This window comes from Halichoeres trimaculatus, unplaced genomic scaffold (assembly GCF_033239565.1).
Source record: "Halichoeres trimaculatus isolate MK-OKI-2021-1 unplaced genomic scaffold, fHalTri1.1 fHalTri1_scaffold_12, whole genome shotgun sequence".
Classification (NCBI taxonomy): domain Eukaryota; kingdom Metazoa; phylum Chordata; class Actinopteri; order Labriformes; family Labridae; genus Halichoeres; species Halichoeres trimaculatus.
The window spans coordinates 26,139,051-26,156,909 of record NW_027437190.1 but is presented as its reverse complement, the minus strand read 5'-3'; the positions used below and the strand labels follow the sequence as shown (position 1 = coordinate 26,156,909).

Sequence of the window (17,859 nt, the reverse complement as noted above, 5' to 3'; positions counted from 1 at the left end):
TGCCATCAGGAACTAAATTTAGACAGCTACTTGTTTAATATCTGGGAAATTCCGCTGGGTTGCTGTGACATCAATGGCTTCTGTCAACTGGGTGAGGATGATTGCGAGGGCTCATGATTGACAGGAGGGTTTAAAAAAAAGTTTTGCTGTAATGAAGTGATGGGGCTGAGTTGATAGTTTTCCAAGGAGCCCAAAACCACAGACACACCCCCTGGCTTAGTGGTAAATGTTGTATTCAATGAAAATGGCTTTTCATGTTTTAACCTCAAGTCCAAAACCCTATATCTCCAGGGATATCTTGGACTGCTTGTGAGTTTATACATCATCTTGGACCTGCCTGAAACATCTTAGTGGTTGGATGGCATTCATCTTATGTAGGAACAATGAAGATGATGGATCCTGATTCTGACAATTCCCATACAGATTCTTCGATTGTATGCCTTCGGCTGTTATTTTCTTGTCTTTTTCGGACAAACGTTGCAACAATTATTGGATGAATGGTCAATGTGTAACAGACTAGGGATGTTTTGAAGCAACCAGATTCCTAGTCAAGTAAATGCGGAAATGCACTACAAAAACTCAAATCCCAGCATTTTAATCCTTTTTTTCTTTTCATTTTCTTTAAAAAAAAGGTCTATATTAGTATAGACTATGAAAGTATATATTCATTCAACAAGTCTGAAAAAATAAGATATTAAGGTATTGGAAACCAAAAATGAGACTTGGATTGCTTGTAATGACTGAAAAAAAAGACTCATAAAATATCTCACATTATCATAGGATATTAGTCTTTACTTGCAAGGTAAATCTAAGGTTCCACATAAACAAGACAAAAGACTTGTTTAATTCTGATTTTTTGCAAGTTTCATGTATCTGACTGCTCTAAAGGTAGGAGAGCAGTCCAAATTTATCACAAAATATTTAGCACAGTAGGCACATCTAGTAGGTTGCTCCACCATATATGACTATAATTATTGGGCATGCAATAGTAAAATCATAAATAATTTATCAAGATTATAAGCATTACTCTGCAAATTTTAGCGTACTGGTACATGGCGCTAAGATAGCATAATGAAAAACTCTGTATAGCTGTACAGAAACACTTCACGAAATTGGACTTTGTTGAACATGTTAGCTATGATGCCAAAGTAGCATTAAATTCAACACAAGGTTGTGCCTACCAACAAAACCATCAGCATGACCGTTTGCTCTTGTAGCACCCCAACTGTTAACACAGACAACCTTTTTCTTCACAAGCACTCCGTTCAACTGTAAAACATTAAAACTTGATGAAATAGGTGATGACAGCACAGTACCCATCTGCCTTTAGCACTACAGTAGCTCTGCAGCTAAGCCATGGAGCATGCTCTGCAGAACCGTTAGCTCACAACTGCAAACAATCTTAACAGCGAGGCGATGCTGAGGAGCGACCTTTAGGCCTTGCGCAATTTTTCTCTTTTTGTTTAGTCAGCCTGCCTGACGGCTGCGCTCTGTCATCTAGCTGGTGTTCCAAATTTGACTCAAAGCAGAGACCCAGCATGTGAGCCAAGCTGAAATATTATCCACAAATGCACACATTCACATGTGCAGTTACGGAGAGTTTGAATGCACTCCCACAGACTCGTGGAGCAGCATCCGTCACACTAACCCCATTTTTCTTATCCCTGTCTTACTGTGTGTTGTATTCAGAGAAAAAGTGTTGTCCCTTACCTGAAATCTCACCAAAAGAATAACAAATACAAAGTGTGTAAAAGGCTTTTGGGTAAATCCTTTAAATTCCTGCCACAGTTATTAGAGCCTAAGCGAGAAAAAAAAGCTAAAATCTATTTTTAATGACTCCATGTACCCTATAACTTCAGTAGCTGGGGTTTTACAGCAAGCTGTAAACTTGTTAGTTATGATTCTCATTGCTCTCCACTGAAGTTATCTCTGCTAAAGACATAATATACATTTTTTATTTACCAGATTCTTTTTACTAGGTTTGTATTCTGGAAACATATTTTGGGATTAAAATAAACACTGTTCCTGAGGTAAGAAAATGTATCTCAGAGAAGATATTTTCATTAATCAAAATTCTACATCATAACTTTCATGAACCAAACAGCAGAAACTGTGTAACTGAATGACTATCATCCTAAAAAGGTGGATGCTTTGACTCTAACACCCCAAAGTGAGACAGAAAAACAAACTCTACCTTCCAAGCTCTTCAGCTTTATGACCAAACATTAGAGGCTCTAAATGGAAATTTTTTACATCATCTCTTGAGTGTTCTCACTCAAACACTGTGATGGAAGGCCAAAAAACACGAAGCTCCTTATTATTCAATCTTTTCCAGTTATATTGGTCTATAAAATGGAGAGCATGATAAATTGTGTTTTGTGACGTATAAGACTGCTTCCTGGAGTTGGATTTCATTGCTGTGTTTCAATTCAAAGCTGTTTTTCAGTGTATTTCTGTCAGAGAACAGAACAGAGAAGCCACCTGCTGAGTCAATGTGAATAACCTGCGTGAGTGCAGAAGTAATAATGTTCCAGCAAGCATTGTAATATTTCTAAAATATTGGATTTTCTTTTTCTTCTACTTCTTGGCAACTAAATTATCATTTTATCATGTTTAAGCTGCACATGTACCCTGTCAAGAGTTTTATTGGTTCAGAATTGCTTGTAGCTTAACTCTGGTGTTTTCTTCACTGCAGAGGCATCAATCATAAATTGTGGTCACTCTGTCATAGCTGGTAAATGGATCGTCTGCCCTTGTCTTGTTACATTCCTGCATGCAAAAGTCAACTTATGCCTGACAATGAATTTGTTTTCTGCTTGATGTCAGAGTATCGGCAAACTGCTTGTTTCAAAGAAGATCATCCAGCTTGTTTTGCAGCTGTGAAATGTAGGATGACTGGATAAAGGCAAGAGGACAGAAAAAAATATAAGCTACATTCTTTCTGATGAAAGAATGACTGAGAGTTGAAAGGGTGGCTTTTTATGAACAGAAACGATTTTCTCAGGGCAACAACAAATTCTGTCTTTATAACTGGACCAGTCAAAAAACAAATGTTTAAAACAAACTCTCATAAAAATTGTGCTGGATTCAAAGTAACAACATTCACAGGTTATAATTTATTGAGTACAAAAGGAGCAAAAAACGTTGAAAAACAGCTGCTACACGTGGAAATTTAAGTTACGTCAGATTATATTTGGGAACAGATGTTTCAGATTTGTAAGTACAGTTGCAAAATTTGATTTAGGTTAAAGATGGCTTTAGTTAAAAGGACTTTACAGTGTTTGTTATTCATTCCAATGCATAAATATGCTTTGTAAGAGAGACTTTATGTAGAGTGTGGATTTTAAATCAGAGGAAATGTTTACATCAATCCCAAACAGCTCATTTTTGCTTCCTCTGCTCCTGCTTTGATTTCAGTTTAAAGGGGGGGATTTGACTTTGTGATTTAAAAAATAACTTATTAAAGTTGATCGCTGATGTAACCAGCTCCAGTTTCATGTGTATCAAACTGGACAGAGAGCATTCCTTGGTTTCCATGTTGTATAAACTGAAAGCTGGATGGCACCTCTCCCGCACAGTCTCTGTGAACTTGTCCACCTTGGACCTGAGCCACACTTGTGTTACATACAGCACAATGTTAGAGCAGCAGCATCACAACCAGACAAACTGCCTTCAAACACTCTATTATCAAAGAGATCTGCATCAGTTGTGCATTAAGTAATAATAATATTCTCCTGTTGGAAGTTTTTTTTCTCATGCAAACCCAGCAAGAATGAAGCTTCAAGAACTCTTCTTAACCTAACTCAGCTCAACCACATGTTTAATATCAGCAGCAGAGTGACTTCGACAGTCTTGTGTATTTCCTCAAAGAGAGCACTAAAATTTTATTCTGGGTGCTTTGAGAACAATTAATTAAAAGGGTTTTTTATTATTACCCTACTAAACCTGCATCCCAAAAGATGGGAAGAAGGCTTTGACCCGGCTTTTATGGCCTCATAATTGTGGAAAATACCAGAAAACCTATTACTTAACGGCTCCCAGAAAAAGAAGTCTTGAGACCTAAAACTAGATTCAAGAAACTTAGACTCATGGCTCTACTATTTCCAAAATCCCCAAATCCCAGACATTGCCAAGATTGAGATTGTTTTGTACCTATTTAAGACCAACAACCTCAAGGCCACTTTGAACTCGCTCCACACCACTTTTCTTTTCCAGATCTCATGCCACCTTTGGCCAGGCTGTTATTCACAAATAATCAAACTGCAGACAGCAGTCAATCAGATAATAAAAAGCCCTAACCAGCATCACAGACCTTGTGTGTTGAGCCTGGCTCTTAGATATTACCCAGACAGAAACTGTGTTGCACCCTCTTCTGGGAGAGACAGAATATAGCAGCACTCCATTTGCAGAAAGACTTAAAACTGAGCTGCAGTTTCTGCTAAAAAAAATCACAATTTCTTCAAGGATTTGGATGTGAAAGTTACGTGATTTCAAATAGGGTGGATTCAAGTAAGTTTGGACATCAGGTAAATTGAGAAAATATTTGTAAACAGTCCAGTGTTTCTGCTTTTGAAGGTAAAATCTAAAGCAGTTAACGTAGAGAACTTACTCTGGAAGAAGGTGACCGAAATCAGATGATGAAAATGGTGCTGCATCACACAGGAGGGCACAGCCAACGTCATACTGGAAGCTGACCTAAAAAAAAAATACAAGGTAAGAGAAATAACATGTATTGTCTTGGTTTCAATACAAGAGCATACATTTTGGATTCATTCTGTATCCTAGTCAAAATGATTACAGTTATGAATGCTGTTTAAATGTAAAATAAAATAAAAAATAATAAAATAAACTTTAAAAATTAAGGTGTGTTTATGTTTTATAAATAAGGCTATTTTCTTGGTGTCCTAAATGATCAAACATGGCATGGCAATTTGGGATAGCATGTTTTAGGTAATTTTGGACACTATTTACATTATGATATAATGAACGTAATCACTAATGTATCCATATAGTCTTTAAACAGAATACCTTGACATCTTTATAAACACAGTTCGACAGAGATGCAGACAATTTATTCAGAAGTACATATTGTGAGAATTTAATGATTTATGAACAGACTTTAATTACAAGCTAATTCCCCATGCTAACCTTACAATTTGTTCAGCTAATCCTCCAAATATTTTTACCTGACTATTTAAAATGTAAGTGTACCTTAAGATTTGAGTGGGGGGTTCGGCCATGTCCAGCTGGGAGGAGAGGCTGGGGTAGGCTCAGGGTGGAGAGATTATATATCTCGACTGGCCTGGGAACGCCTTGGTATCTTCTCAGCTCAGCTCAGAGGAGCTGGTGGAAGTGGCCACTGGTCCTTACTGATGGCATTGCTCCCCCTATGACCTGGACCAGGATCAGCATTGGAACATGACATGACATGACATAACAAATTATTCCAAAGGAATATTAATAACTAAATGTTAGTGGCAGTATTTAGTCTTTTGTCTGCCCCTTGATCACTTTGTCTAACCTTGGTTCAGTGACATTAATGCCTAATCTAATGGCAATTCAAACAAAAGTGGAAAATCAAGGGAAAATTTGAAGGAAAGAAACATAGGATTGGCGAAGGCCAGGGAAGAAACACTTTGTTTAACAACTTTTTTATCAGTAAGGATCTTAAGAATTGATGAAGTACTAATGTCTTCATATGAACATAGTGGACACGTTGCGTAATTCCAAAATGTATGCTGTTGATGTGCTATAGCTTACCTGCATTCACCCTATTGCTGATAATTATTCCGAACTGTTTGCGAGTTACACTTAATATTTTCACCTCTGTATAATAATTTTTTTGTTTCATCGACTTTTTTCATCACTTTGACACAAAAAAACGGTAAATTTCTCATAAAAATTCGGGAGTTTCGCTCCCACTATCCTCTCACCAACCTCAGGTTCGGCTCCTTGCTCTGATTGGTTGATGTTGTTCTCGCTCTTGTGGTGACGTTCTTCCTGTTTCACCGTATCAACACGTGTGCGGTGAGCAGTTGAGTGCTAAAGGGGAGAAACATCGACTAAACCCCAGCCTCAAGACACTGTACGGTGTCATTTTTTACTTTTCAACTAGTGAAGGCTTTGCCAACTAAGATATCAAAATGGTGAAGCCTCGTTTCAAGGGGAAAAGCTCCATAAACCCCTCAACGTCCAGCAGCAACCCCGGTAAGCTAACTCCCATTAGCAACTACGTTTGTTTACAGCTAATGCTAACTGCTGCACGCCAGTTACTCTTATTCTCCGAAAGCGACACTTGTGGATTTTTTTTTTTACGTTAATAAGTTCTGGATTTTACCAGCCACTAACATCGAATGAACTAAGTGTCATAATGAAAGCTGTATGACTTTAATCAAAACATAACTCTGGTGGATGTCTAGGTGGAAACACGAATTCTGATCTGTTAAATGTGACAGTTCCTCGCCAAATATGGCTGTTTAAATGAATTATGTCAGACCAACTCCTTAAATTTGGGAACCGCTTCTTGGATTTTAAGTAAACTGTTTCATGTACTTTATAGACCGACCTAAAGGGGCTGGAGGAAACAACATGAGGGACAGAGCCACAATCAAGCGTCTGAATATGTACAGACAGAAGCAGAGATGGTAAGTGATGGCACTGTTTTGGAATGATCTTGAAAGCTGCTGCACAGAGAGAATTGTGAATAATGTGAGGTGTGAATACTTCCATGTTTCTTTTCTAGATTCATTACCTATCATGATTAAAATTGAAACATATGCTTGCAATACTGATATTTTGTTCCTCGAGATCAGTGGTATGCAATAATAGTCACTGCTTTCTCACTGACACTGGTGTTCTTTCCTCAGTAATAATCGAGGAAAAGTCATCAAACCATTACAGTTTCAGTCTACCGTGGCTCCAGGAACTGTGGCCAGAGTAGAACCCAACATCAAGTGGTTTAGTAAGTGCACTTTTTTCCTGGCTTCTAACTTATTATTTATTTGTCTCATTATTTATTCTTTTAAAAGAATCTTATTATTTTTCTTTTTGCTTTGTATACTTTCACATAGGAAAAGACAACTTTTTGTAGATACAACACGCTGGTCTGTATCTTGTTATTTTATTAAATAGACGGAATTGCCTTATGTTATTTATCCTTCTTAGAAAGGTAAACTGCTGAGTCTTTTTTGTTGGCGTTTACTCATTCATAACTTTAACTGGAGGAGAAAGTGAAGCAGCCATGCATTGTCTCTTATAGACAACTTGAATAAACAGACTAAACAGCCCTATGTTATTTAAATTATTTACATGATGAGGTGCCCTTTTTTGCCTCATGTTCCTGCATTCATATTTCCTGCTCTGTATTGTGCATGGCAGAGATCCGCCCCCTTTACAGACATGAAAAAACATGCATGTGCGCACACACATAGAAGAGAAAGAGGGACGAGCACACTCCGTGCAGCAGAAGGTTGGAAACAAGTAATAAAAAACAAATCTTAGCGTAGTTGTAAGCGCTCACAGCGCCAACTTAGTTGCCGTCTCCTGCCCCATTCGTTCGTCGCCGATGCTGCCTGGTTATGTATGCAGTGAGGTACTTACATTTTATGATTACGCAATGACATGGCCCCAACTCAGCTCTTTGCCGATGATGAGAAAAAATGTGATTTGAACCAACTAAGCACTGGCACTGTCACTAGCACCAGCACCAAACGAGCACTGGTGGAAAAGAGGTAGTAGAGACTTAGTCGCCCAGTAAATCAATCCTGTCCTGCTCCACCTGATCGGGATGCTAAGAAGTAGCATTTTGAAATAACCTGTAATATTGGTGCTGATAATCTCATTTCCAAGTGAACCTTACTACACTGCTTGGACTACAATCAGGCATGTATCTAGGAGGGAGACTTTTGTAAGGTCACTTAGAAACTCCTCACAGCCCCTTTAATTCTGACTTAAACATCAAAACTTCAACTAAAAAGGACTTATGATAACAGACGATGTCATTTCTGTCGTTTGTTCTGCTTCTGCTGTGTCTCATACTACTATGAGACACGTGCATATTAAAAAGATTGAATCAAAAAATGCACACATTGCTTCTTCAAAAATTTGCTGCAAAGACAACAGGTCTCATTACATTATTTTCTGCGTCAAAGCAAAACAAAGAAAAATCTGAGCTGTTAAAGCTGTAGGCCACGTTTATGGATCTTATCTAATAGAGATAATGGGACTGTAATTTGACATTCTTTAACACTTTCGTCCTGATGTAACATTGGGATGGGAACAAGAGAGTAAGTGAGAAGCTGGAAAGAAAGTTGGTTAGAAATTAGATCAACAAACTGATATCTAAACCTAACAAGTTTACAAGGGCATATTTTGTCCATTTGTATTCCAGCAAATACCCGTGTAATCAAGCAGTCGTCCCTCCAGAAGTTCCAGGAAGAGATGGGAGCAGTGCAGAAGGATCCGTATCGTGTAGTGATGAGACAGAGTAAACTTCCCATGTCCCTCCTGCATGATAGAGTCAAAGCCCATGTGAGTATATCAGTTTAATTGTAGTGTGACAGTGAAGTGATCTGTATTTTCAGGTCTTTGCTGTTTGTATGAACCGTCTCCAGGGAAGTGTGTTCATGTCTTACCGGTTTGAGACTCCACCTCGTATACTTGTATGTGTCTTATCGAATGCATATAAATCATTTTATTTGGTTCTGATGTAGTACGGATAACGACATTGCCTAATGCTCGATTTTTACTCAGTAGCCTGTCGTTCTGGATTTTATGAGGTGAATCAAACATGAGGCTCTACTTTAATCCTCATTCAATCTTCACGTTGGCCCTCCATGACCCTGAGTGTGCTGGCTTTGTACTTGGCACTCCGTTAGACTTTGATTTCTTCACCTCATAACCAACGTAGATTCAAAAGGATCCAGTTCTTCATGTTCTTTTGAAATATATCATTGAGTCTGTTTTTTTCCTCAGGGAGTTGAAATCTTTCTCTGATTTGAGAGGGCTAAAGAACAAATTCTTTTTTTTTTCAGTTTATATACTTAATCATTGACAGGGAGGTTGCTTGAAAATCCTGTGTTATATTGCAATCACTATCTTCTTATGTATAGGATAAGGTTATGTCAGCAGCATGGTTTTATTTTATCTGCATTCTTTGCTAATAGGCTTAAGGCTCATCCATGACCTTGAAGTTCTTTTAAAGCCACTTTCTAAGTGCTCCTCCGTCTGAAAGTCTGGCTGTTGAATGAGAAGAGGGTTGGTTGTTTTTCTCCAACAAAGCTCGAATCTAACCAGAGTTTGTGGTCCGGTCTGAGGAAGGCTTTTTCAAAGAACCAGGGAGCTCTGTGGAGAATCTTGGCGACATAAAGCCTTCAACAGCCCTGTTTCCGACAAACCTTATAAACTTTTGGTCCCCAGTCCTCTCATAGCAATGTTCTAATAAAGATATGGTTTGTGATTTAACTTCATTGGAACATTTAATCAGCCCTGGCATGAACTTGGCTGTTTTATTGGCGTCTTTGTTGCATATTTGGGTGTTCTGTTTACTGTATGAAGCTGTTTTATAATAATGTTTGAGGCCCCTAGAAGGACTGTACCCGCTGAGTGTATTAGAATTGGTTAAACAGCCTGTTATCTGTTAAATGTTAATGCTGCCAGCCATTATGCAAAATTGGCATTGCATTTTTGGCCTTAGCTTGACATCAGTGAAAACTACTGTTTAACAGGAAAAGAATAATAACCAAAGGTTGTGTTTTGCTGTAGTATTTCAATATTTCTCTTAAATTGTGAACTTAAACCTTGGCTTTTAAGGGAAAAAATGTTCAACAAGACTTAGGGGGTGGGGGAAGCTTCCAGAAACCATAGCTCCTTTATCTTGGCGGAATACAACATTAAAACATGTCTGACTATTGATCAAATGATTAAAAACATTTGAATTTGAAAAGTACAGAAAGAGATTTAAGACTCATCTTCTTTTTGTCTCTTGTCCTGCAGAATTCTAAAGTCCACATTTTAGACACGGAGGGTTTTGAGACAACGTTTGGGCCAAAGGCTCAGAGAAAGAGGCCGAGTCTAATCGCAGGAGACATGAAGGATCTCATCGAACAAGCTGAGGCCTCAGCCATGACCTACAACGCAGACAAAGACACAGATCTGGTGACTGAGGACACTGGGGTCCGGTAAGACCTTCAGATTTTATTATTTATATATCTTAGTGGATCCACTTGTTTGCCAGACACCAGGTCACTGACTTTTCTGATATAAAGGTTGAAACCTGAAGCTTCTCAATTAACTATGATCAAATCTTCAAACAGGGAGGAAGTTCGTGAGGAAATCTTCAAAAAGGGTCAGTCAAAGAGGATCTGGGGAGAGCTTTACAAGGTACATTATTTTCCCCCGTCTCTGTGCTGTTTACTGTGGGAACATTGGTACTTTGAGTGCTTCAGGGTCCTCTGCAAACCTGACTGTTTACATTTATAGGTAATTGATTCATCTGATGTCATCATCCAAGTGCTGGATGCTCGGGATCCCATGGGCACACGCTCCAAGAGCATAGAGACGTATATGAAGAAAGAGAAACCTTGGAAACATCTGATATTTGTTCTCAATAAGTGTGATCTCATCCCCACCTGGGTCACGGTAAAACATCTACAATATTTTCATCAGATTTGACTCGCAGTGACTGCATTTGGCTTTGTGTTCATGTCAACTGTATGCCTTCTTTTTTTCCTCTTTTTTTCGTATTGAATCAGAAACGGTGGGTTGCTGTTTTGTCCCATGAATACCCCACATTGGCTTTCCATGCCAGCCTCACCAACTCTTTTGGGAAGGGCTCCCTCATCCAGCTTCTAAGGCAGTTTGGCAAGGTATGCACATGCGTGTATTTCACTTACACCACTTCTTTATCCAGCAACAACTCCAGATATTGAAGAGTTTTGCCTGGATAGTTAGCTTTTCAATTTAAGCTCAGGGATATTATTCATTATCATACTGTTTCTTGTGTAACAAGATTAGCGTTTTATTCATGGGAAAATGATTTTGTCACTTTGAGTTTAGTTCCCTTAAGTCCTAATTCTTTCGCCCAATCTGAAAATGATTGATTACAGCAAAGATGACAAACTGCTGGAAGAAATTTGACGTAAAAATGAGAAATGTATGCTCCATGCTATACTTGAGGATGATAAAGCCAGTATGACACAAATGTACCTTTACTTTGTTGAAAGTTCTTATCTGAACTTCCAAACTTTAACACGCAAGGTTGCGTTGTTGCTTGGGAATGTAGCGTGTTTATAAAAGCGGATACGTAAAAGATCCAAGAGGTTAAAAATTGAAACGGTTTGATATTCAAATAAAATGTTCTTGTTATAGTTAATATTTTGATTTAAAGAGGCTTTTATATGAGAGACACAAGAACTTTGTTTTCCCTTGTAAAGTTTTTCTCTGTTGGACTACGTTCACAAAGTCTGGAGATAACAAGACGAAAAAAGATACTGTTCCAAAAACAGCCCATCAGGGGCCAGAATGAAGAACAGAGGGCTTTATTCTTACATTTAAAGCTGTAGATCCTCTCAATAATTTTGGTCAAGTCCAAATGTTCCTTTAAAGATATGCTTTGGTATGTGTTTTGAACAGCTACAGTGAAGTTTGGAATGAAGACAAGTTTGCATTTTACTGCAGATGAAAACAGAGCCTCGTCTAAAATTACCTCTGTGAACTGACAACAGACTGACTCTCTGAATCAATTTTTTGTTCTTCCACAGCTCCACACAGACAAGAAACAGATAAGTGTGGGATTCATTGGCTATCCTAATGTAGGAAAGAGCTCAGTGATCAACACGCTGCGGTCTAAAAAGGTCTGCAATGTGGCACCCCTGGCTGGAGAAACAAAGGTAAGGGCCAAGTGTACTCTCTGCAGTACAAACTTAATTTGAACTACTGAAAGGCAACTGAGTCAAGAAGAACAGAAAGATAAATACAGGAGTTCCTCATTTTGATTTCATAACAGCTTATAGCTACCGCAACAAAGGTATTTCAAGCTATGTAAGTGATAATCTCAGGTGGAGACTTGGCAGAGAGAAAGAAAAACAACCAGTTTTATCTTTCATTTCCTCTCTATGGCCGTTTATCCGGTCTGGAAGCTGGTCGAAAAACCCAAAATGTCCACAGGAGGGTCAAGGGGAAAGAGGGAAAATATAGTTCTTTTCCGCACCCACCAAGAGAGCAGAGACCTTTTGTTTTGTTTTTTTGCACAACTTGCCAGTGAATCTGGTGGGCTTGGTGCCAGTGCCCTATTTTTTTTGTTAACTTTACTTGTCTTGACCTGAGAAGTGCCAAACAAGCTCGCAGTCTAAGGGTCCACTTTGACCTTTTCCCCTCCTTTGTGAGGAAGATGTACGTTAATGTTTGCGTGAGGAACCACATTATGATCTCTGCTCAGTGAAACGGTTGTGGAAGGGAAAAGATGTTTGCAAAGAAGTTATCACAGATTTTTCCTTGGGTGTTGAGAGTTTAACTTTGCTGTTTGACTCCAGCTGGTAATGGTCTCTTTTCTCTGACAGGTGTGGCAGTACATCACCCTGATGAGGCGCATCTTCCTCATCGACTGTCCTGGTGTCGTCTACCCTTCAGAAGACAGTGAAACTGATATTGTCCTAAAAGGAGTGGTAAGTCTTTCTCCCTTTTTCTGTCTTGTTTTAAGTTTTTGTCTGCCTTTGGGCTCTGCATATCTCTACTCTCGCCCCAATATGCTGGAGGTGAATAACAGTTCATCTGCGCTGAAAGAAGCAGAAGTAATTCAGGATAATCCACCAACTGTTAATGTGGCATTTTTGACAGCTCAAGTATCTTATACAAAATGATGAAAGGATTCCTTCAGCTAACAGACGACTCTTTAAAAAATGCCTTGATCAGCTCTGGTTCTAATCCTCAGGATCATTTACCCCAGATTTTAGGTTTAACACTTAGGCCATGCAGTCTCCGTAACTGAAAGGTTTCAGGTTCATGTTTTAATTTGCACGCCTCTTTCTTCACCTTCCTTTTTAAGGTTCAAGTGGAGAAGATCAAAAACCCAGAGGAACACATCGGGGCCGTACTGGAGCGGGCTAAGCCAGAGTATATTCAGAAAACCTACCGCATTCCCTCGTGGAACAATGCTGAAGACTTTCTGGAGAAGCTGGCCTTACGTACTGGAAAACTTCTGAAGGTCTGGATGTCTGTCTTTTTTTTTAAATAAACCTTTACCAACAGCTCTTAAAAGCTAACATTTCTCCCAAGAAATTCATATTGTGTCCCACTAACCAGACAGTAATACAGCCAGTTTTAAATGCCAAGCTTGAACAATGCATTTAAATACAGACTGAGAGCACTTGAGACAGCCTCCTCAAAATGTACCTGTTTTTCATAATATTAACTTTGATTGTAAATCGCCATAATTTTACTGTGTAACTTTGCTGCCTCTTGGCCAGGACTACCTTGAAAAGGAGGTTCCTAATCTCAACGGGACCTTCCTGGTTAAACAATGGTTAAATAATGTCTTCAATTTTCTTTAGGGCGGTGAACCGGATCTCTCCACAGTCTCCAAAATGGTGCTGAATGACTGGCAGAGAGGACGTATCCCCTTCTTTGTCAAACCTCCTGGACCTGAAGGAGATCAAGATGTAAGAGCTTGCTGAACTCAACACCTATGTCATTTTGTTTCTTCTTTCCCTAACAAGTTGTGTCCTGTGTGTTAACCTTCTTTTTGTAACTGCCATGTTTCCAGGAAAAGGAGCTTTTGGCGGTCAAAGGACCCGAGGATGTAGTTGAGAATGTCCAGGAGGAACAGCTCGACAGTCAAGACGCCCCCTCAGAGGAGCATCAGCATCAGCAGAAACAGAAAGAACGAGTACAGAAGATTCTGTCTAATGTACGCCAGAACTTCGGCAAAATCAATGTGGCACCTGAGTTCAGCGAGGAAGACTTGGTTCCTGTTGAGATGCCTGACCTGGATATGGCTGATTTCTCTGGCTCTGATGAAGAGGAGGACAGTGAGGAAGAAGAAAACCAGGGGGAAGAAGATGGGACCAATGCTGAACCAGCTGGTGTAGAGACAGAGAGCGCCGAGCCCACAACGGCTCAGACTGTAAAGGCTAATAGCAACAAGAGCTCACGCGAGGTGGTTAAGGAGCTAGATGCAAAGATCGCCAAGTACAAGCAGTTCCTGGATCGAGCCAAATCCAAGCGCTTCTCTGAAATCCGGTTCGTTTGCTCACACCCAAACCTAACTCATAGTTCTTTGTTTTGTGCTCTGTTCCAATTCTCTCTTTTTGTCAAAATTCAGCCAAAAACTAGAGGTAATGTTTGTCTTTGCCTCTGAAAGTGTAAGTTAATTTAACCTCTGTTCATTCCAGCAGCAACAAGTTTCAGATCTTTGCTTCATGAGTAATAGCGCGCTCTTCTTTTCTCACAGGATACCTAAGGCACTCTCCGACAAAGTGTTCACAGACATGAGGGCTAAACAAGCGGCAGCAGCTAAACAAGCAAAGAAGAAAGGTGGTAAACATGTTTGTTCAGACTGTAGGGATTATCTGTAACAAAAATATTACACCATTTCTCCGAAGTAAATCTTCAAAACACACACACATTTTACTGGTATGATGATGCATTTTCCGAAGTTTGAAACAAATACTTGAAGTTGTATAACTGGGTCAGATTGACTCAGATGCAGCCAGGCACTGATACTGGATCTGTTAATCTTTGTTTGACTCCAGCTGCAAACCAGAGGAAGAGGAGAGCCCAGGATGACGAAGAGTCCACGCAGACGCACAGAATGACTTCCAAGCAGGTATGCAGTGTTTGTTCTCTCTGACGTCAAACAGATCGCTCTGCCTCAGCACCACAGATAAATATCTTTTTCACAAACTCAAGTGAAACTGGTCAAAAAATGAAATGTTCTGAAGAATTTGTCGTTGTCTCTGTTTCTCTGCATCTACCTTCACAGAAAAGATCGATGGACCGTGCTCAGAAAGTGAAGAAAGTCGGCGCACGCTATTACGACACCCACAACGTTAAAAACAAAAACAAGAACAGAAAAGCCCCGGCTTCAACTACAGAGGGGCATAAGGCTAAAAGATCAAAGCACTAGACAGATACATAAGAGGGCAACAAATGTGATGAGTTTTTATTTAAATGAGCCAAACAGGCTGTTTTTCAGGAAAATAGAAAGTTAAAAGAAGATGAAACTCTCACAGTTGAGTAAAATGGGTTTGTCAAGTAGAAACTTGATGCCTTATCCTAAACTGAAGTGACTCGGTGAAATCACTGTAACTTTTGCTTCTTCCACTTTCTTATCCCTTCAACCAAGAACTGTGTTTGAATGACATTTCATTCATCAGGCAACAGATGTCATGCTCTCTTGATGTTCAAGAGAATTGTACAGGAATTATTTGAACTGTACTTATTGTGTCATGCTGTTGGAGAAAATAAAACATCCTTATAACACTGTGGTGACTTCCTATTAATTGTAATAAGGCATATTTGGTAACACTATACTTTAAAAAGACATCCCAGATCCAGTTGATTGAGTTACTTCTTTGGTGTGATGATCCCTTCCAGTTGGGCCTGAAGAGGGAAAAAAATGAAGTATCCTCAGACAAGCAAAACATCCACTTAGGTTATTTCTGTGTAGTTTGTAATTCTGAAACATCACCTTGAGCTGCTGGTTGGTTCTCTTCAGAAGCTGCATCTCCTCCGCATGCTTCTTCTCTTCAATCTGTCGTTTCTCTTGTTCGTTTCTTTCCATTGCATCACATTGGGCTGTTCGTTCATTCAGTTGCTTCTGCAGCTCATGTTTCTCATTTTCAAGATCTGCAATCTAGGGTGTTAAGGACAGTTAAAGACATCACTGACAACCCTTTCAATAAATTCTGAAAGGGAAATGCTGCCCTCTACTGGAAAGAAAACCAAACTGTCTAAAACAAATTTTCTCTTCAACAACTGAAGGATGTCAAGCATAGCATACATGTTAGATTTGTGAAATCGGTTTCTTTGAGGCATAAAAAGTTACTGGACATCCTTACCCTTTTCTCTGTGTCAGACTTGCCCTGCTCTGCCTGCAGAGCTTTCCTCATTCCAAAGGCTACACTGCTTTCATACAGAGTCTGGTAGGCAGCAAGAGTCATTTGAATCTCCTCTCTGACCCGCACCAGCAGCAGGCCTCTCTCAGCACAGTTGATTGTTACCTGTCTGATCAGCTCATCTAAATGATAAACAATGGGAAACTTTGTAAGTTTATACATGTAATCATTAAAATAATTTGTACTAAATCCACCTGATGAAAAACTTTGCAGAGTCTTTGAAGTTATTTACTGTGTCACTTTTCCTTACCAAAGCACTGGGAGTAGAGTTCCCTGCGAACTGGACAGATTCCTGTTTGTCTGGCCTGCATTTGCAGCAGTTTTGTGTCCAGCAGCTCCTCCAGGTGAATAACATCTGTTCTTGTACAAGGTGCACTTGAAACTTGCTGCACCCACAGCTGGTTCCCATACAGCCATTCCCTGCAATAACAGGCATTAACATAAACAGGGGAGGAGATAAAACTTGTACAGCATTTTGATGGGATCTGGAGGAACAGTCACCTAGGTGGCAGGATGGCATTTAGGATCTCTTGATCTTCCTGTTTGGTGGAATCTGTGCAGGCAGATTTTGGTTTTGGAGGTGGTGGGACAGGGGTAGAGTCCAGAAGCTGCTGGGGGCTCACTTTTAAAGGGCGTACCTGAAGCAAAAGGAGTATAATATCACATTGTGTCTATATAACGTTTATACTTGCGTAAAATTACTCGTTTATCACTTAAGAAATTAAATATTCAGTCCAGCTTGCCTCAACACTTTCCAATTTAACATTTAAATATACCACTTACCAAGCAAATCGTTACATAGGTGTACACACCAACTGGAAACGATGTTTTATAATCCTCCGTACTGTCTGACCTCTGTCATCAGTCACTTTCACCAGGTAACGTCAGCCAAACTCTGCCATCTACTTTGTAAACTCACCTTTGGGGATTTCCTGTCCGTGCTTTTAGAGATCACAACTGGATTGTCGTATTTCACTAAAGATTCAGCTGGTGGGATCATTGTGTCTTAATGAGTACACAAAATATATTAAAAAAAAATAAAAATCTGTGTATGACAATGTCCGGAATTCCGTGACAGAGATATCAATGTTGTTTCAGTGGTCTTGCTCGGTGTTTCTGTTGTCATGGCAACAGTGTCCTGGCGTTCCTTTTTAGTTTGCCCGGCAGGAATTGGTCGTTATGCGTATTTGGTATGGCCTTTTGGGGAGGCTCCGTGTGGATGTCTTGTAGCTTCATTTTGTAACTGCTACTTTTTTCATTTTATCTAAATCTATTTTCTTCATTTTAGATCCAAATGATAAAGAATTGAATAGATTTCTTTTTTGATCTCCCTTGGGAAAAAGTGGTTGTTACAGCGACAGCAAAAAAAAAAAAATTGCAAAAAGCCAACAAAATGAAAAAATTTCAATTAAAAAATAGTAAAATATTACCACTACGTACACTTCCAGAAATAGACTAGTATAAAAAGAAAAAATGACATAAGGAAGACATTTGCAAAACTGTATTTTAAATTACTAAATGTGCTATTTTTAATCATTTTTACCATAATGTATTTTATAAGTATACTTTGGAATATTTATATGGATACAGTCTATGGCTACAGGCGGGACTTTTTGTTCATTTAGTGAAAGGGTCAAAATAAATAAGCTTCAGTGTGTCTGTGTCTCAATGTCTAACAATATCATTGCTATTTTTTGATCTTGTGTTTTTTGGGAGTAATATAAATATCGTTGTTCAGAAAAACGAG

At 39.2% G+C, this 17,859-nt stretch overlaps 2 protein-coding genes across 2 annotated transcripts; one reads left to right on the top strand and one right to left on the bottom strand.

Annotated features, from left to right (window-relative positions):
• Positions 1-5,952: 5,952 nt before the first annotated feature.
• gnl2 (G protein nucleolar 2) lies at positions 5,953-15,386 on the top strand. Its single transcript, XM_074684303.1, has 16 exons — positions 5,953-6,207; positions 6,560-6,644; positions 6,867-6,961; positions 8,390-8,529; positions 9,994-10,178; positions 10,314-10,380; positions 10,480-10,638; positions 10,752-10,865; positions 11,760-11,888; positions 12,558-12,662; positions 13,043-13,201; positions 13,548-13,655; positions 13,760-14,235; positions 14,447-14,529; positions 14,748-14,821; positions 14,978-15,386. Exons 1-16 carry the CDS (start codon positions 6,144-6,146, stop codon positions 15,119-15,121), a joined length of 2,187 nt encoding a protein of 728 aa, XP_074540404.1. The 5' UTR covers positions 5,953-6,143; the 3' UTR covers positions 15,122-15,386.
• Positions 15,387-15,461: 75 nt separating this feature from the next.
• dnali1 (dynein, axonemal, light intermediate chain 1) lies at positions 15,462-17,223 on the bottom strand. Its single transcript, XM_074684304.1, has 6 exons — positions 17,032-17,223; positions 16,614-16,750; positions 16,363-16,532; positions 16,056-16,234; positions 15,686-15,850; positions 15,462-15,597 (listed from the first exon to the last, which is right to left on the bottom strand). Exons 1-6 carry the CDS (start codon positions 17,110-17,112, stop codon positions 15,562-15,564), a joined length of 768 nt encoding a protein of 255 aa, XP_074540405.1. The 5' UTR covers positions 17,113-17,223; the 3' UTR covers positions 15,462-15,561.
• Between the last annotated feature and the right edge of the window lie 636 nt (positions 17,224-17,859).